General features: G+C 40.1%; 1 protein-coding gene across 1 annotated transcript in view; it reads right to left on the bottom strand.

Annotated features, from left to right (window-relative positions):
• The window catches only part of UNC5A (unc-5 netrin receptor A), a 409,652-nt gene extending 391,108 nt beyond the window's left edge, over positions 1–18,544 (bottom strand). Inside the window, 2 exon segments of the mRNA XM_053719264.1 lie at positions 1,408–1,682; positions 18,540–18,544. Coding sequence (XP_053575239.1) covers positions 1,408–1,682; positions 18,540–18,544 — 280 coding nt within the window.
• Positions 18,545–19,130: the final 586 nt, after the last annotated feature.

Here is a 19,130-nt window from a genome sequence, read left to right as displayed (position 1 = left end):
CTGTGTTGGATTTGGAGACTACTGGGCAGGTTTTATCTGAGATATACAAAAAAGGAATGAGTTCCGGTTCCATTAAACCATCAAAATTTAGTGGACAACTTTAAAAGGATCCAAATGGATGAAACAACAGCATCACAAAATTCAGAGAAATGTTCACCAAATGGCTTACGCGTTTCGGCACTTAGCCGTAATCATAGCCTAGCTGGTTACATTCTAACACACTATTTAAACTAACAGCTCAATGTTAATAGGTTAAAAACAAAACACACCTCTCTGAGTTACACCTGTTTGATAATTAGTTCATTAGACCTATCTGTGCCTGAAACTGCAGAGTACACTATTTATTTGAATGGAATACAATGTACAAATTTTAAAGATACAAAGTTAGGGAAAATATATAATCAATATTAGCTCAAAATACAAACCAAACACTGTTGTTAAACAGATAAGGCAAAATACAAATCTTTAGAGGCATACATATAATAGAAATACATAAATGCCATGACTCCAGGTAAAGTTTAATTTACATTCACAATAAGCATGAACTTATGACAGAGAAAGCATACTGTATATATAGTGTAGGGACGGCTATATAAAAACAATCTGTAATTCTAATAATAATAACAATTCCAATAAACTAGTACAGTATAGTACAATCCTACAATATACTATTCCCAGAAATAATGATGTCATAGCGTGAATTTAGTCCTAGAGGTATCCTGGTTTTCAATTCCAGAATCCAAAATACCTCCCTTTTGGCCAACAATTTGTCTAGGTCACCCCCTCGTTTTGGTCCCTGAACTTTTTCTATAATACATCATTTAAAGGTGTCCAATTTGCTATTGTGTTTCAAAGCAAAATATTGAACCAAAGGGGTAAATGACCTGACAATTAAAATAGTAGGCATGTGCTCTCGAATACGTGATTTCTTATCCCTAGAGGTGAGACCCACGTATTGGACCTTACATTGATTACAAATGATAAAGTAAATAACATAAGTGGCAGTACAATTAAGACAAGTCTCAATAGGAAATGATTCTCCAGTCACACTGGAACAAAATATCTTAGTGCAAATGACATAATCGCAAGGTTTACATTTCCTGCCACATTTATACATCCCAGTGCAAGTAAGCCATGAACTCCTGGGTTTTTCAATCTTGGGTTCCCTCAACTCTGTTGGTGATAATAGGGAACCAAGAGTTCAACACTTTTTATATGAGCACCTCAGTCCCCTCTTGACCATGATAGTGAGATTGTCCACTGCTGCCAGGAGTGGGAAGTGTTTGCACAAACTCTTGCATATCTCTGGGTATTGGGCACTATACCCAGTAATTAATTTTACCCCCTCAAACCTAGACTTTCCACCCCTGGCACCAGAGTCTGTCAAATAGTGCTCCCTAGGTGTACCTTCTACAGCTTTCCTAGCACTCTTGATGTCATGTGCCTTATACTTCCTCTCCAGAAGTCTGAGCTCCAACAAATCAGCCTCTTTCTTATAATCATCCCATAAAGTACAGTTCCGCTGTAGGCGTGTGAACTGACCCTTGGCAACAGCGAAAGGTGTATGTCTCGGATGGCAACTATTCCCATGCAAAAGGGAGTTGCCAGCTATGGGCTTACAATATACTTTGGTTGTGACCCCACCAAAATCAGATCCCATCAGAGTTAGATCCAAAAAGTTTCTATGGGAGGGATTAGTAAAAAAAAATTAGTAAGGTTTTATCTGAGACATAAATAAACAGAGCTAGGTGGGTCAGAACTTTTTTTAAATAAAAATATTAACCCCTATTCCACTGCTCCCAGACCCCAGCACAAATAAATAAACATATTAACCCCTAAACCCCTGGCCTCCCACATCACTACCACTAACTAAACCTATTAACCCCTGAACCACCAGCCCCCCACATTGCCATAAGCTAAATTAAGCTATTAACCCCTAAACCTAACAACCCGCTAACTTTACATTGAAATTACAACATCCCTATCTTATAATAAATTAAAACTTACCTGTAGAATTTTATTAAACTATATTAAACTATTAATTAACTTACCCTAACTATTATACTAAAATTACATTAAACTACCAATTAAATTAAATATATTACATATTAAAAAAAAACCTAACCCTACTCAAATTATTTAAATATACTATTAAAAATTACTAAATTACAAAAACAAACAAACACTAAGTTACAAAAACAAACACTAAGTTACAAAAACAAACAAACCACAGTATCAAAAATAAAAACAAATTACACCTAATCTAATAGCCCTATCAAAATAAAAACAAAAAACAAAATAAAATAACCCTAGCCTACAATAAACTACCAATGGACCTTAAAAGGGCTTTTTGCGGGGCATTGCCCCAAAGAAATCAGCTCTTTTACCTGTAAAAAAAATACAAACACCCCCCAACAGTAAAACCCACCACCCAACCAACCAACTCCCTCAAATAAAAACCCTATCTAAAAAACCTAAGCTCTCCATTGCCCTGAAAAGGGCATTTGTATGGACATTGCCCTTAAAATGGCATTTAGCTCTTTTACATGCCCAGACCCTACTCTAAAAATAAAACCCACCCAAAAAACTTAAATAAACCTAACACTAACCCCCGACGATCCACTTACAGTTTTTGAAGTTCCGCTTGAAGGATCCATCCAGCCAGCAAGAAGTCTTCATCTGGGTGGCAAGAAGTCTTCGTGTGGTGGCCTCTTCCATCATTATCCAGCAGGCAAAGTTTTCATCCATGCGGCCTCTTCTATCTTCATCCATCTGGTGCGGAGCGGGTTCATCCTGAAGACATCTGGCGAGGAGCTCCTCTTCAATATGGTCTCCGCCGTAAACTGGATCTTGAATGCAAGTGACATCATCCAAGATGGCGTCCCTTGCATTCCTATTGGCTGAAAGGTTCCAATCAGCCAATAGGATAAGAGCTGCTAAAATCCTATTGGCTGTTCCAATCAGCCAATAGGATTTGAGCAGCACTCATCCTATTGGGTGTTCCAAAAAGCCAATAGGATGAGAGCTCAATCTTGGATGACGTCACTTGCATTCAAGATCCAGTTTACGGCGGAGACCGTATTGAAGAGGAACTCCTCGCCGGATGTCTTCCGGATGGACCCGCTCCGCGCCGGATGTCTTCAGGATGGACCCGCTCCATGCCGGATGAATGAAGATAGAAGAGGCTGCATGGGTGAAGACTTTGCCGGCTGGATGAAGATGGAAGAGGCCGCCCGGATGAAGACTTCTTGCCGGCTGGATGGATCCTTTAAGCAGAACTTCAAAAACTGTAAGTGGATCGTCGGGGGTTAGTGTTAGGTTTATTTAAGGTTTTTTTGGGTGGGTTATAATTTTAGAGTAGGGTCTGGGCATGTAAAAGAGCTAAATGCCCTTTTCAGGGCAATGGGGAGCTTAGTTTTTTTAGATAGGGTTTTTATTTGGGGGGGTTGGTTGGTTGGGTGGTGGGTTTTACTGTTGGGGGGTGTTTGTATTTTTTTTTACAGGTAAAAGAGCTGATTTCTTTGGGGCAATGCCCAGCAAAAGGCCCTTTTAAGGGCCATTGGTAGGTTATTGTAGGCTAGGGGGGTTTTATTTTGGGGGGGCTTTTTTATTTTGATAGGGCCATTAGAATAGGTGTAATTCATTTTTATTTTTGATACTGTGGTTTGTTTGTTTTTGTAACTTAGTGTTTGTTTTTGTAACTTAGTGTTTGTTTTTTTGTTATTTAGTAATTTTATGTTAGGGTGTTAGGTGTAAACAAAACTGGTTTTCTATCATAGAAATCAATGGGATATCTGGCAGCATCGAACATAAGCTTTCGCTGCTTTCAGACTCCCATTGATTCCTATGGCATCTGCGGCCTCCAGGGTGGTGGATTGAAAACCAGGTACGCTGGGCCGGAGTAGCCGTAAGCTTACCGGCTAACTATTTGATAACTTTGAAAAAGTGTCAAATAGTGAAGAATGTGTATTCAGAATATCTGTAATTACGTAAGCATCGATCTGTGTTGGATTGAAACCGACAGATCGTATGTTACGTCACAGATTTCAACTTTTGCCGGTCTGTAGGGTTTGATAACTAGGTCGAATCAAGCTTGCCACAATTACGCTGCGGAATTCCAGCGTATTTACGGTTGACGGCTTGATAAATATCCCCCTTTGTTTTCATTGTAGGTTGCTGAACATTTCACAGTTTTCCTGGTGAGTAAAACAGAAGATATGCAGGCCCATTTATCAAAGGTCTTGCGGACCTGATCCGACACTGCGGATCAGGTCCGCAAGACCTCGCTAAATGCGGAGAGCAATACGCTCTCCACATTTAACATTGCACCAGCAGCTCACAAGAGCTGCTGGTGCAACGCCGCCCCCTGCTGACTCGCGGCCAATCGGCCGCCAGCAGGGAGCTGTCAATCAACCCGATCGTATTCGATCGGGTTGATTTCCGGCGGTTCCTGTCCGCCTGCTCAGAGCAGGCGGACAGGGTTATGGAGCAGCGGTCTTTTGACCGCTGCTTCATAAGTTGTGTTTCTGGCGAGTCTGAAGACTCGCCAGAAACACGGCCCTTCAAGCTCCATACGGAGCTTGATAAATGGGCCTGTCAGAGTGGTGGCAAGCGGATAAAGAAAAAATCTTTCATTTGTATCTCAAGAAAGAAAAAATAAAACCATTCTACATTACCTCACAAAATTCTAGCACTCTCCCTCCACTTACTTTTACCCCTTAAACAATTTCACTGGTTTTCAGATAAAGAGTTAAAAGCACAGTACAGAAATGTCAAAATCTGTGTTGTTTAGTATGTGGACATTTGAATGCTACAGGCAGCCTGTCATTGCTATGAGGTCCTGTGCTTTCAGAGAGAAATTATTTGTTTGCCAACAAAAAGAAAAATAAGGATTTCAGTTATCATTGGGTAGTTAATAAGTATATTTTGACAGAAATAAAGCAGCAGGGGTGTATTAAGGCATAGGCCAACAAGGCCTGTGCCTAGGGCAGCAAATGTTTTTTGGGGGGGCTCTTGCCCGTTGCTGCAATAACTATGTGACTGCAAAAAAAACCCCCAAATTGATTAAATGCCTAGGGCCTAAATACGCCACTAAGCTTAACACAAGTAATTACTTTTTTGAGTCTGTATCATTCTATAGTTTTTATAAGTGATTAAAAATATTTAACCCTACATATGTCAATAACCTGTACACAGTCTTATTGTGCAAAAGCATTTATAGCGTATTCCATTAATTTTCAGCTGACTCAATATCAGATCACAATACGGTATGTTCAGCCATAGTTGAGAAACATATTCAACCCATCCGGATGCAATTTTTTGGTTTTACCCAGAGCCTGTAACCAAATATTATAGGTTAGTGTGACACACAGGAAAAGTAAAGAAGTCATGCAGCTGTCAGTGACAAACACAGAATAAGATCCAGAGTGAAGGAGCACAAATATAAAGTTATCCTACTTCTTAAAGGCTGAAAGAAAAGACTGCACTCATTAGAACTGCACTTGACCAGTTTGAATATTCTAAACAGAAAATACAAACCAAGGAAGAAAACACACATATCTACTACATTGTAAATAAAGCATCTGATACCTTGTACATGCAAGCCAATCATTAAACCATTGGTGCATTCTGCAATAGGCTTTGCCATGTTAGTGCATGTATGGTGCATCCCAATAAATACTATGAACTTGGCTGTAGCTTCAAGGTAATACATTTTTCATTTCAATGAGATAAATATTAGAACTGAAGGTTTTAAAAAAAAATCAATAAACTGAAGCCTTTCTCTGCTCTAAAGTAAGAGCTGTTGAGATGGAAACAGACTTGGGCTAGTGGGCTTTAAGTTATTACTTAGGGATGTAGACTACAAACAAATCAATACTTTTCCTAAGTCCAGACCATGTAATGTTGATCACACATATATAATCAGACAGAAAATACCTGCCATAGTAGAGCTAAACAGATATCTAAGATTTTTAGAAATGGGGAGCCAAGGATATGATTCATCAAACACTTGCAACTAAGGGTTCCCAGTCCCAATAGTAACCATTAGATGATAGCTGAAGAAAAGGGACAGGGCAGAAATAATGTTATATAGAATGGACAACAATGTCTTATGCTCCAAAAATCCTTTGGATTGAAAACTGTGCTCCAACCACTAAATCTTGCAGAGGACTATATTACAAAAAACAATAACAATCTGTTTATACCTAATGCCAATTCATGGTTGTTCATAAAATATCCCTATGTTTATGGACATGTAGAGAGACAGTTATTGGGGAAAGGGTAAAAGGGACCTTAACTCAGCCCTGTTACAGATAGAGGCATGAGACTAATCATTGGATAGAGCATAATTGTGTCACCTTCTCCATCAAAAATAAATGAACACATGGTTTATTAATAGGATTTACTTTTTTCTTTTAAATAATAGTTAACGTTACGCTCTAGATGTCACATAAAGGGCCAGATTATGAGTGGAGCGCTATTTAGTACTTTCGCTAGAGCGCCAATTGAGATAGAAGTAAACCTTTTTGCGTGCCTCGAGGTTGTGCTCGTGTTATGAGTTGAAAGTAAAAAGTTATTGCTCGTGTGCTAACCCAAAGCGCGTAAAAAGCTGAAAGCATATTCATATACTAAATCCCTTTGCCTGCCTTTTTTTTTTCTTCGAACACCTGAGATCTCATATCTTTGAGCCCTTATAACTTTGTTTTGCAATATTTTTGTTTTATAATTTTTATTAGATGGTGTTATGAGTGAACCACAGCTCTGAGGACGTGCTTACCCGATGAGCCATAACTTCAACTTGTAATACGAGCAGAATTTAACTTGCGGGCAAACGAACACGAAAACCCAATACCTCTCTTGCGCAAATGTTTGCACTCCACTTGTAATCTGGCCCATAATTTGCAGTTACTTAACACAATAGATATGCTTAATGTTGATTTATAACATGGGATGAGTGCCAAAAAGTAAATAAATATTCCATTATTATAGTTAGAACATTTTATTTTATTTCCCCGCAACCCCAGCAGAATGTTGATGGTTATCACCAGTATAATAATAATAATAATAATAATAATAAAGGTTAAAGAAATCACCAAAAATAATTTTGTTCTCTAAAAATTGCAACCATATCAGTTGCTGATAACCTTTTGTTCTAGCTAGGAGAATCTAAAGCTAGGGGTTTAAATCCATGTTACAGGACAACATACATATTTTAAATCTATAAATATTTACTGCTAACATATCACAAGATGACCTTGCAGAAATATTTCACCAATGTCCCCTTTCTTTTACACTTCTTTTCATGATATAGCTTTTTATTATTTTTTAAAGTATTCTAATTAAAAAATATGTCTGTAATAATTATCATATGAAGAACAATCAAAACAGGCACAAGCTAGATAGATCTGATACATAACCTATATACCATATGACACAAGTAAAAACACCATGGTGTGGTAATGGGAATGTTTTCTTTGTTTATGTTTGTTCCAATTTTAAAATCTAGGACACTTAGCTTCACAGTACCAGACATATTGTGATTGAAACTCTATATTTAAATGATGGTATATTAAAGAAGCAAGCATGTGCCTTATCAGGTATTCATTCAACACTTTTCTCACTAGCAATGTTTATTACAAGGTAATTTCCATAGATTCTATGGGATTTCCATCTATATTCTTCTAGTAAATCTATATCTACCCATTTACAGGTTATCTCACTTTAAATGCTCAATCCTATGGGGCCGATTTATCAAGCTCTGTATGGAGCTCAGTGGCGTAGCGTGGGGGGGGGCAACAGGGGCTCTGTTCTGCGACCCGTCAGGAATGTGGTGATGCCGCGACTAAGGTAAGGTGACAGGACCAGACTTATTTATAGCCCTGTTTTTGCCTGATACTAGCAACACGCAAAATGCAGCTTAATTATGGTTCTATTATTACCCAACAAGTAAGTTCCCTTTCAACAAAGGACCCAGAGCCAGAATGCCATGCATTGCCTGTGGCACTTTTTAAGGATCTCTAAGCAGAGGTGGGGGGGAGGAATCCTTAAAAAGTGTCTCTTTCAAACCTTTGGCACTGGTGGCAGCATGGCTGGGCTCTGCCTTTCTGTTAACCCCAGTTACCTAGTTAGTGGGATGGTGGGGTGATCAGAGACCATACTTTCATGTTTGACCGGATTCTGATTACAACTTACGCCATCTTATCCTTGCACAAAAAAAGTAAAAAAATTTGTGACAGTTGACAAAAATGAGACCTTGTTTCCTGTATTTGACTTATCCCCTCCATGATCTTCCTAGGTCAGAAGTAGATTTAGGGATTTGTGTGCTGTCTGGCACCAGGATTGTGCTGCTCACCAGACATTTCACTGTGTTTGTCTCCTATCAAAGAAGTCCTATGAATTCACCATCTTGAATCTATTTCTTGCTGGACTCCTGAGGTGTGGACTTTTACCGATTTTTAGGGTTTAGGTGCTCATTGCCTTTTTTATTTACATTAAACCCACCCTTACTGCATTTAAAGTAAAAAAAATAACTATAATTTGTGTTAGTAAATAAATTTAACAGCACCCCCCTAAATACCATACACCTTCCCCCCATATATGTATGTAATGCTGGGTTGTCTGTCCCATGCCCCTTTTATATTGATTACTTACAATTGTTATATTTATTAAGGTAGAATATATACCCCACTTTTATATGTCAGTGGCACCCAAAAGACAGTCTGCCCAGCAGGGACAACCTTATGTAACAGCTGCCAACCTGTGTGTCCCCTTTTCCTCTTTTTAACGACTTACCAAAAACCTATTGCACCACATATACAATATGGGCTGCAGCAATGTGGGGGTGGGTGCACCCTGTGTAAAATGAGAATAAATCTTAAAATTTAATATTGTATATATTTGCCCAGCTCTGGAGAGCTGCAGACAGGGTTTGATCACAGGGGGATAGCACATAATGCTTGCAGGCTTCACCCACTGCCTCTTGTATTGCCAATATATTATTTTCATGGCTTTGTTTGTAAGGCGCTACTGATTAGCAGCTGCTTATGACAAGGGACATATTTTGGGGATATGGGTATCATCAGCAATAACTGTTAGTTATCCAGTAAAGATGGTTAAGGGAGCATTTTGTGGGAGAGGAGACAGTGTCCCTTGCTTTATGTGATCTACCAGGCTTGGGTCTTTGCTTGGTTTGTCCTAAATTTAAGAAGAAGCAGCATATCTAAAATGGGGTTGGGGGGGGCGCAATACTTGCCTTGCCCTGGGCACTGACAACCCACGCTACGCCACTGATGGAGCTTGATGCCCCTTGTTTCCGGTGAGCCATCAGGCTCGCCGGAAACAGAAGTTATGAAACAGATGGTTGCTCCATAACTTGTCCACCTACACTGAGATTGCAGACAGAAATCAACCTGATCGAATATGATCGGGTTGATTGACACCCCCTGCCGCGAATCTGCAGGGGGCGGCATTGCACCAGCAGTTTACAAGAACTGCTTGTGCAACGATAAATGCCGACAGATCTAAATCATATGTCCGCTTGCAGTATGTTAAATATACCCCTATGTCTACAAAGCTTTACTAATAAGCCTCAAAGGATCTAGCTGTAAACACATAAACAATATAGCCACCTATTGGCATCCACAGGAATATTGGTGTTCCCAAACAATAATATTGAAGTCATACAAATGCTATACAGCTTGAAAAGCACCTAATTTACAACTCAAAAGCGAATATTAAATAAATGAAGATACTGACATTTGTTAAAAATAGCACAACTTATTTCATCATAGAGATTATTACCCCTTGTCATGAGGTCTTACATATTAATTTAATTTTAGTAGAGAAGACGGCAATATTTATTTGCTTATTTTGGTATTCTATGTGTTTATGGTAAACTATGTGTCTAGTATTCAATATTTTATAAAAAGAAACAATAGTATAGTGGGAGATAAGTGCTATTTAAGGGGCTGTTGAAGTGAGGCCTATGTGAATATCGTACAATCACAGGACTATATAGTACCTAGATGAGGTTTAACGGTGCAGACCCATAAAAAATAATATGTCAAAAGTTATATATAGAAAGGAATTTGACCCATGACACAGTCAAACTATAACAAAACAGCGATTTCAGCACTCTTTTATAGAAATTCGACAGCCCCAAGGAGTCAACATAGAACAAATCAGTGTTTATTAAATATAGAAAAAGATAAAAAATTGTTGTTGGAGATCCACAGTATTGGTGAATGTTGCATGGCAGTCAGCTTGCATCAATAAGTCAAGCAAACATATAAAAGCATCAATGCAATACAAGAGATACACCACATATATCTTGGATCGATCAAGTGGAAATACAGAACTCTTAGAATACAACACGTGCTATACACAATTAAGTGAAGAAATAACAGATGTAGAGGTAAAACTCAGTCCAATTACACCCAACTGCACACAGAACCCCTACAGAAAAACAGTGAGGTATAACCTGGGCAGAAGTATAGACCGGGATCTAAGTTGTCATGAGAGTACCACCTATAATATGTTAGATAAGAATTCAGTGCACATTATCAAATAAGAAAAGATAGAATATTCAAGGCTGTGTGTACAGGCATATATCTTAAGTACAAATCAGTCAGTTTGTAAACATATACGGCTAGATTATGAATCTTGCGTTAAGATGAAAAAGCAGCGTTAACAGGTCCTAACGCTGCTTTTTTACGCCCGCTGGTATTACGAGTCTTGCAGGTTTAGGGGCACCGCACACTTCTTTGGCCTTACCGCAAAACAACTTATGTAAACTTTGTAAACCCTTTTTTCTATGGGACTTCCATAGCGCTGGTACTACGAGTCTGTCCTGGGAGGCCAAAAATTGAGCTGTACACCCTCTACCTCCATAACGCATTCTAAAGTCAGTAGTTAAGAGTTCTCTGGTACAACGCCGTAGCATAAAACTCATAACTAAAGTGCTAAAAAATACACTAACACCCCTAAGCTACCTATTAACCCCTAAACCGAGGCCCTCCCGCAAACACTATAATAACAATTTTAACCCCTAATCTGCCGCTCCGGACATCGCCGCCAGTAGAATAAACATATTAACCCCTTGCATCAGCCAATAGGATTTTTTCTACCTTAATTCCGATTGGCTGATAGAATTCTATCAGCCAATCAGAATCTAAGGGATGCCATCTTGGATGATGTCATTTAAAGGAACCGTCATTCAGTAAGAAGACTCCGGATGAAGAGGATGCTCTGCGTCGGATGTCTTGAAGATGGCCCCGCTCCGTGTCGGATGGATGAAGATAGAAGACCGTCTGGATGAAGATTTCTGCCCGTCTGGAGGACCACTTCGCCCGGCTTGGATGAAGACTTCTCCCGGCTTCATTGAGGACTTCGGCCCAGTTGGATGAAGACTTCTGCCACTTCCTTGAGGATGGATGTCCGGTCTTCAGAACAGTAAGTTGATCTTCAGGGGGTTAGTGTTAGTTTTTTTTTAAGGATGTATTGGGTGGGTTTATTTTTTAGGTTAGGGCTTTGGGTTGCAATATAGCTAAATGCCCTTTTAAGGACAATGCCCATCCAAATGCCCTTTTCAGGGCAATGGGGAGCTTAGTTTTTTTTTAGTTAGTATTTTATTTGGGGGGTTGGTTGTGTGGGTGGTGGGTTTTACTGTTTGGGGGGTTGTTTGTATTTTTTTTTACAGGTAAAAGAGATGATTACTTTGGGGCAATGCCCCGCAAAAGGCCCTTTTAAAGGCTATTGATAGTTTAGTTTAGGCTAGGGTTTTTTATTTTGGGGGGCTTTTTTATTTTGATTAGGTGTAATTAGTTTAAAGATCTGTCATTTGTTTTTTATTTTCTGTAATTGAGTGTTTTTTTGTGTGATTTAGCTAATTTAATTTATTTAATTGTTTTTAATTTAGTTAATTTATTTAATTGTAGTGTAGTGTTAGGTGTTATTATAACTTAGGTTAGGTTTTATTTTACAGGTCAGTTTGTATTTATTTTAGCTAGGAAGTTAGTAAATAGTTAATAACTATTTAATAACTATTCTACCTAGTTAAAATAAATACAAACTTGCCTGTAAAATAAAAATAAACCCTAAGCTAGCTACAATGTAACTCTTAGTTATATTGTAGCTAGCTTAGGGTTTATTTTATAGGTAAGTATTTAGTTTTAAATATAAATAAATTAGTTAATGATAGTAATTTTATTTAAATGTATTTAAATTATATTTAAGTTAGGGGCTGTTGGGGTTAGGGTTAGACTTAGGTTTAGGGGTTAATAAATTTAATTTAGTGGCGGCGACGTTGGGGGGGGCAGATTAGGGGTTAATAAGTGTACGTAGGTTGTGGCGACATCGGGGACGGCAGATTAGGGGTTAATAAATATAATGTAGGTGTCGGCAATGTTGGGGGCAGCAGATTAGGGGGTTAATAAGTATAATGTAGGTGGCGGCGGTGTCCGGAGCGGCAAATTAGGGGTTAATAAGTATAATTTAGGTGTCAGCAATGTCGGGGGCGGCAGATTAGGGGTTAATAAGTGTAAGGTTAGGGGTGTTTAGACTCAGGGTTCATGTTAGGGTGTTAGGTGTAAACATAACTTTAGTTTCCCCATAGGAATCAATGGGGCTGCGTTACTGAGATTTACGCTGCTTTTTGGCAGGTGTTAGACTTTTTCTCACCCGGCTCTCCCCATCGATGTCTATGGGGAAATTGTGCACGAGCACGTATGACCAGCTCACCACTGACTTAAGCAGCGCTGGTATCTGAGTGTGGTAAGGAGCACAATTTTGCTCTACGCTAACATCTTGCCTTTTAACGCTGGGTTTGTAAAAACCCTTAATACCAACTTTGCAGGTAAGTGAGTGGTGAGAAAAAACTTCTCATTAGCACCGCATAGCTCCTAACGCAAAACTCGTAATCTGGCCGATAGTATTCAAAGGCAAGGAGGAGTGCTTTTGTTCAGGCAGGAATAGTCAGACAGAGCAAAGCAGTTAGTTAGCCAAAGCAACAAAAGTGTGTTAGGCAAGGAGCACTTGGTAAGGGTATTTCTCCAGAGACTGCAGAGTGAATACATCTTGTAGTCTCCTATAGACAGTCAAAAGTGCAATTGCAGTGGGCAATAGGGCATATGTATGCATGGATTAGTGTAGCATCCAATCACTCACGGTCCTATTTGGGTACACTGGTATGCATTTCTTCTGCTTCCTTTATCTGCCTGGTTGCCCCTCCATGTCCCTTTAATCTGCTTGTAATACACTGGTATGCATTTCTCCTGATGTCTGAATTTATGACTTTTCTTTAAATATGTTATCAGTTCCTTTGTTCAATATCTGTGTGCTTCCCTAGCCATATGTCTCCCCCCAATCTAATTTGCAAGTGTTCGTATCTCCTAACTAGTCTATTTGTACACAGCTGCTTTGAATTAATTCATTCCAACACAAATCTCATAACTATATACAGCTGAGCATAGGCTATTTGAGCCTTGGCTATGTGTGCCATGTGCTTCTAAGTGCCCTGTCTTACAAGCAGCAAGTTAAAAACTGGAGTTAGAAACTGGAGGGGGAAACTGCAGTCCCACTAACAGGTAAAACTAACTATACACCTGCATAATGCTCTCCATGTCTTTTCTGCTATTTCTGTCTGCCCTTTTCCTAAAACTCACTGCACTTCCCTGTAACAACAATAACCCCCACACTATCCATATCTCACCCTGCCTTCTCTCATCCCCTATGCTGTCCTCTAATGAACTACTCTGTCTCCTTAGAAATACTTCCCCATCTAACTCTCCTGTGTCTAATCATACCCGCTCCTACAAGTCCCCCTCTCACCTTCTGTCACTCACACTCCTACTACTGCTTGCTGCTGATGACATCTCTCCTAACCCTGGCCCTGTGGCAATCACCACACTTTTACACTCTCACTCAGTCCCCCACTGCAGAAACTCTAGGTCACGCAATCCTAACAATCTCATCTCTAATAACCCACAGCGCTTATCCCCTCTCTTTTCTTGTGCTCTTTGGAATGCACGCTCTGTCTGTAACAAACTTACAACTGTTTACGACCTGTTTGTTTCCAATGCCTTCAATCTTCTAGCAATTACTGAAACCTGGTTATCATCTTCTGACACTGCTTCCATTGCTGCTCTCACGCACAGTGGTCTCCACTTTAGCCACACACCTAGGCCAGGTTAGAGACATGGTGGCAGTGTTGGTATCTTACTCTTCCCCTCATGCTCCTATCAGCACCTGCATCCTTATCTATCTCTCTCCTTTTCCTCCTTTGAAGTTCACTGCATCCGCCTGTTCTCCCCCCTCTCCTTCAGGGTGGCAGTTATCTATCGCCCCCCTGGACCAACCTCCCAATTCCTTGATAACTTTGCTGCCTGGCTTTCTCACTTTCTCTCTACAAATACACCTGCTCTAATCCTGGGGGAATTCAACATCCCCATTGATAACCCATCTGCCCCTGCTGCCTCTAAGCCTCTCTCACTCACAAACTCCTTTGGTCTCTCACAATCCACCCTTTTCCCTACCCACCGCAACGGACACTCTATTGATCTAGTATTCTCCTACCTCTGCTCTCTCTCTGACGTCAACTGTTGCCCATTTCCCATCTCAGACCACCATCTGCTCACCTTTAATCTTAATATACAGGTTAAACCTACTTCTCCCCTTTATCCCGCACCTGTAGAAATCTGCACACTGTGGTCCTCTCCAACTCTCCAACCTTATTCAAAAACACCTCCCCCACACTTCCACGATATCCTGCCCTGACCTTGCTACAACCCACTATAACAATACTCTCTCCTCTGCATTTGACACTTTTGCTCCTCCCCACATCGTCAGCTCTAACCCTGGCACTCTAAGCAAACACACATCCTGCAAAAATGCTCCCGTGCTGCTGAACGTGCCTGGAGGAAATCCCGCTCTGAACCAGAGTTCCTCCACTATAAGTTCATTTTTTATTCTTACTCCTCTGCCCTTCACTTAGCCAAGCAAACCTACTTCTCTTCTCTTATATCTACTCACTCCTCAATCCCTAAACGTCTCTTCTCTATTTTAAACTCTCTCCTTTATCCACCTGCACCACCCCCTTCATCTGCCTTTAGTGCTCAAGACCTGGCAGACTACTTTTTCAACAAACTCTTACCATTCGAAGTAATATCCCAACACAAGACTGCAACCTTCCATCTCCGTCCCTGGCCACCCCCTCCACCACTCTCAGCACCTTCCCCCCAACCACTGAGAATAAAATTAGTTCTGTATTGTCTTCCTCACAGCTCACTATCTGCCCACTTGACCCTATCCCTTCGCATCTAATACCATCTCTGTCTTCTATCCTCACGCCAGCTCTTACTCACATATTCAACCTATCCTTTACTACTGGTTTATTCCCATCTTCATTCAAACATGCAAAGGTCACCCCCATCCTCAAAAAACCCTCCCTCGACCCCAATTCTCCTGCAATCTACCGCCCCATATCACTGCTTCCATTAGCTTCAAAAGTCCTGGAAAAACTAGTTTTCGATCGCCTAACCCACTTCTTGTCCTCCAACTCATTGCTTGACCCCTTGCAATCTGGCTTCCATCCCCAACACTCAACTGAGAATGCCCTCACCAAGATTACTAACAATCTTCTTTCTGCTAAAAACAACGGTCACTATTCAATACTTATCTTACTTGACCTGTCTGCTGCCTTTGACACCATTGACCATCCCCTTCTCCTATGGATTCTCAGCTCCGTTGGGCTCTCTGACACTGCCCTCTCCTGGATCCACTCTTATCTCTCTAATAGGTCCTTTTATGTCTCCTTTGCTGGCAACTCCTCCTCTCCATTGCCTCTATCTGTTGGAGTACCTCAAGGCTCTGTTCTGGGTCCTCTACTCTTCTCTATTTATACTTCCTCACTGGGTAAACTTATCAGTAGCTATGGCTTCAACTATCACCTCTATGCTGATGATACTCAGATCTACCTATTAACCTATTCACTCTCTCCTTCTGTCCTTTCTCACATCAGTGTCTGCTTATCTGGCATTTCTACTTGGATGGCCTCTCACCACCTAAAAATTAACATGTCCAAGACTGAGCTCCTTCTAATCACCCCCTCTAATTCTACCCTGGTTTCTAACTTTTCAATCACTGTTGGTGACACTACTATCTCCCTATCACCCCAAGTCCGCTGCCTAGGAGTTACACTTGACTCCAATCTGTCCTTCATACCCCACATCCAATTGCTCTCTCCATCCTGTTGCAACCACCTACACAATATCTCCAAAATGTGTCCGTTTCTGAGTGCGGAAACTACTAAACAGCTAATCCACTCCCTGGTAATTTCTCGACTTGACTACTGTAATAACCTACTAACTGTCCTCCCTCTCTCCCACCTCTCCCCTCTTCAATCCATCCTAAATGCCTCTGCTAGGCTAATCCACCTCTCCGAATGCTCTGTATCTGTGGCACCTCTCTGCGAGTCTCTTCACTGGCTCCCCATTCACAGAAGAATTAAATTAAAAATTCTCATCCTGACCTACAAACCCCTTACCAACGCAGCCCCCCTACCTGTCCTTACTCATCAACAAATATACTCCAGCCCGCCCCCTAAGATCCAACAATGACCTGCTCCTTGCATCTTCTACCATCACCTCCTCCCATGCTAGACTACAGTGCGGCATCAACCATCTGGAACACACTTCCTAGAGCTGTCAGACTTTCCCCTAACCTTTCCTCTTTTAAACGCTCCCTAAAGACCTTTTTGTTCAGGGAAGCCTATCTCCAAATCAGTAACAAATGAATTACACATGCCTAATAGCTGCCCTCATCTAACTCCACACTAACATCATTCTCACCTTTGCAGTGCCCACCTCCTGTTTCTCACCCTTCTACCCATCTAGATTCTAAGTTCCCTCAATTCCCCCTGTATTTGTTTGTTAAACTTTGTCTGGTGTCTTTTATATTGTATTGTACTTTACTTTTATCTTTGTACCCATGGACAGCGCTGCAGAATCTGTTGGCGCTTTATAAAAAAAGAATAATGATATTAATACACGTGTAGGGATATAAATGGCGTATGGTATGTCCTCCAGCATGTGTCAGAAAGTGCTTACGATCACAGCATTCTTGTTTACAGGTGTGGGCAATCTCTGTCAGCTCATTCAATATATCAATATTTTATGTTACACATTCTCTTCTATCCACTGAGAAGTCTCATATTGCACTAGGTTTCCAGCTGTTCATTGTGGGCTCATTCAGTGTCCATCCCTAGAATCAGAAATTTACTCCCTCTTGATTGGAGAATGTCCATGTAGCTGTCTCTAACCAAACACGTTGCTCAGCAGCAAAACCCTAAAACAGCAAAAGAATATTTCTGAACTAACCATCTTTGCAATTATATCTATCTGCTCATTGTAGGATCTCATAGCATCTACCATAAAGCTTACCTTCCCTAACCATGGTGATTTCCCTGAAAAATACAGTGAAAGAATGCTGTAGAAAAAATATAACAATGTGCCAAGCCTTTTTAAATGAGAGGCCAAATTGAAGTTTGTTTTTCACATGCAGGTATAAGGAACAAAAATTTAATAATCCAAACAATACATCTATATGACCAAATTTTAAACAACCATGATTTAGGCAGACACAAAGGACAGGAATAGACCAATTACATATTTAGCATTCAAATGCATGTGTGAGTCCCATTGGTAGTCGCTATGAGGCCGATTTATCAAATGTCTATCCGACATCCGCTCAGGGGATCATGTCTGACAGACATCGCTGAATGCCGACAGCATATGCTGTCGGCATTTAACATTGTACAAGCAGTTCTGGTGAACTGCTTGTGCAATGCCACCCCCTGCAGATTTGCGGCCAATCAGGGGTGTCAATCAACCTGATTGTAAACAATACGATTGGATGGATTGATGTCCACAGCCTCAGAGGCAGCGGACCATTTAACAAGCAGCGGTCTTAAAACCGTTGCTTCATAACTGCTGTTTCCGGCCAGCCTGAAGGCTCGCACGGAAACAGGGCCATCAGGGGCCATTCAGCCCTCGATAAATCGGCCCCTATGTGCGTTTTAAATAAGAAGAGGTTGTTGAAACAGTGTGAGATCATAGCAAAACACTTTATTCTTACATAAGGTAACCATAGATGGTAATTTGAGCTATCTTACACAAACAAATTGCTACAAAATACCTCCCTGGTTTAGATGTAAACTTTATACAGTTTTGGGTTATTAAGGAACCCCATAAAAATAATTACAGAATGTTTGTGGACCCTGAGTTTTGGTTTACAAAAAAATAATAATAATAATAATAATAATATATAATAATAATAAATATAAGAAGGACAATCTTGACATCAATGCTTGCTAGTATAGAATATATCAGAAAGTTCTGCACACTAGTGGTTAAATTTTGCTTGCTTGCCTCTTGGTTATTTTATCGATTTCCTCAGCTTTCCAGCTTCCTTGTCACTTGATTCAGACCAGTTCAAGGAGCCCTGCAAGTTCTCCTCTTCTAGAGAGATATTCTTCTCTAACATACCTCATCGTGCAGAACATCTGCTCTTTTGTGATTGCTACAAGTCATTCTTTTCATGTTCTTGCAATATTGTTTAGAACAGTGCTGGCTGTTTATTCAGAGGTTTTGAACTTTTGCTAAAACTGCTGCATAAGCTTGCTGTTTAATGCCAGTCTCAGCCATTTAAATGGTTTTATTCTATGAGCCCATTCCACATTTTTCTATTCTCAGGCTTTGATTATTTACTAACCTGCAATTAAAGGCTTATAATAAAAACTGGAATGTTTAATTATAACAATTCTTTTTCACTTTATAATTTTAGAGCTGAAAATATGAGTAAAAAAAAAAATTCTTCCAGCACATCATTAGAGTGACCTTCTCATAGCAAAAACAGTGTTAAGGGAGGCCATGAGGAAGCAGGGCAATTCGTGAAACAGATGTGTAGTTTATCTTTTCACAAGAAAGAAGGGAAAGGGATATGAAAACCAAAATGTTTCTTTCATAATTCGGATAAAACATACATTTTTAAACATTTTTCCAATTTACTTCTATTTTCAAATTTGCTTCAGTTTCATATTTTATTTTGTTAAAGTAGCAATGCATTATTGAGACCTA

The sequence above is a fragment of the Bombina bombina genome, chromosome 6 (assembly GCF_027579735.1).
Source record: "Bombina bombina isolate aBomBom1 chromosome 6, aBomBom1.pri, whole genome shotgun sequence".
In the NCBI taxonomy this organism is placed as follows: domain Eukaryota; kingdom Metazoa; phylum Chordata; class Amphibia; order Anura; family Bombinatoridae; genus Bombina; species Bombina bombina.
Note: the sequence above shows the minus strand (reverse complement) of the source record. Positions and strands in the feature narration are given on the sequence as shown.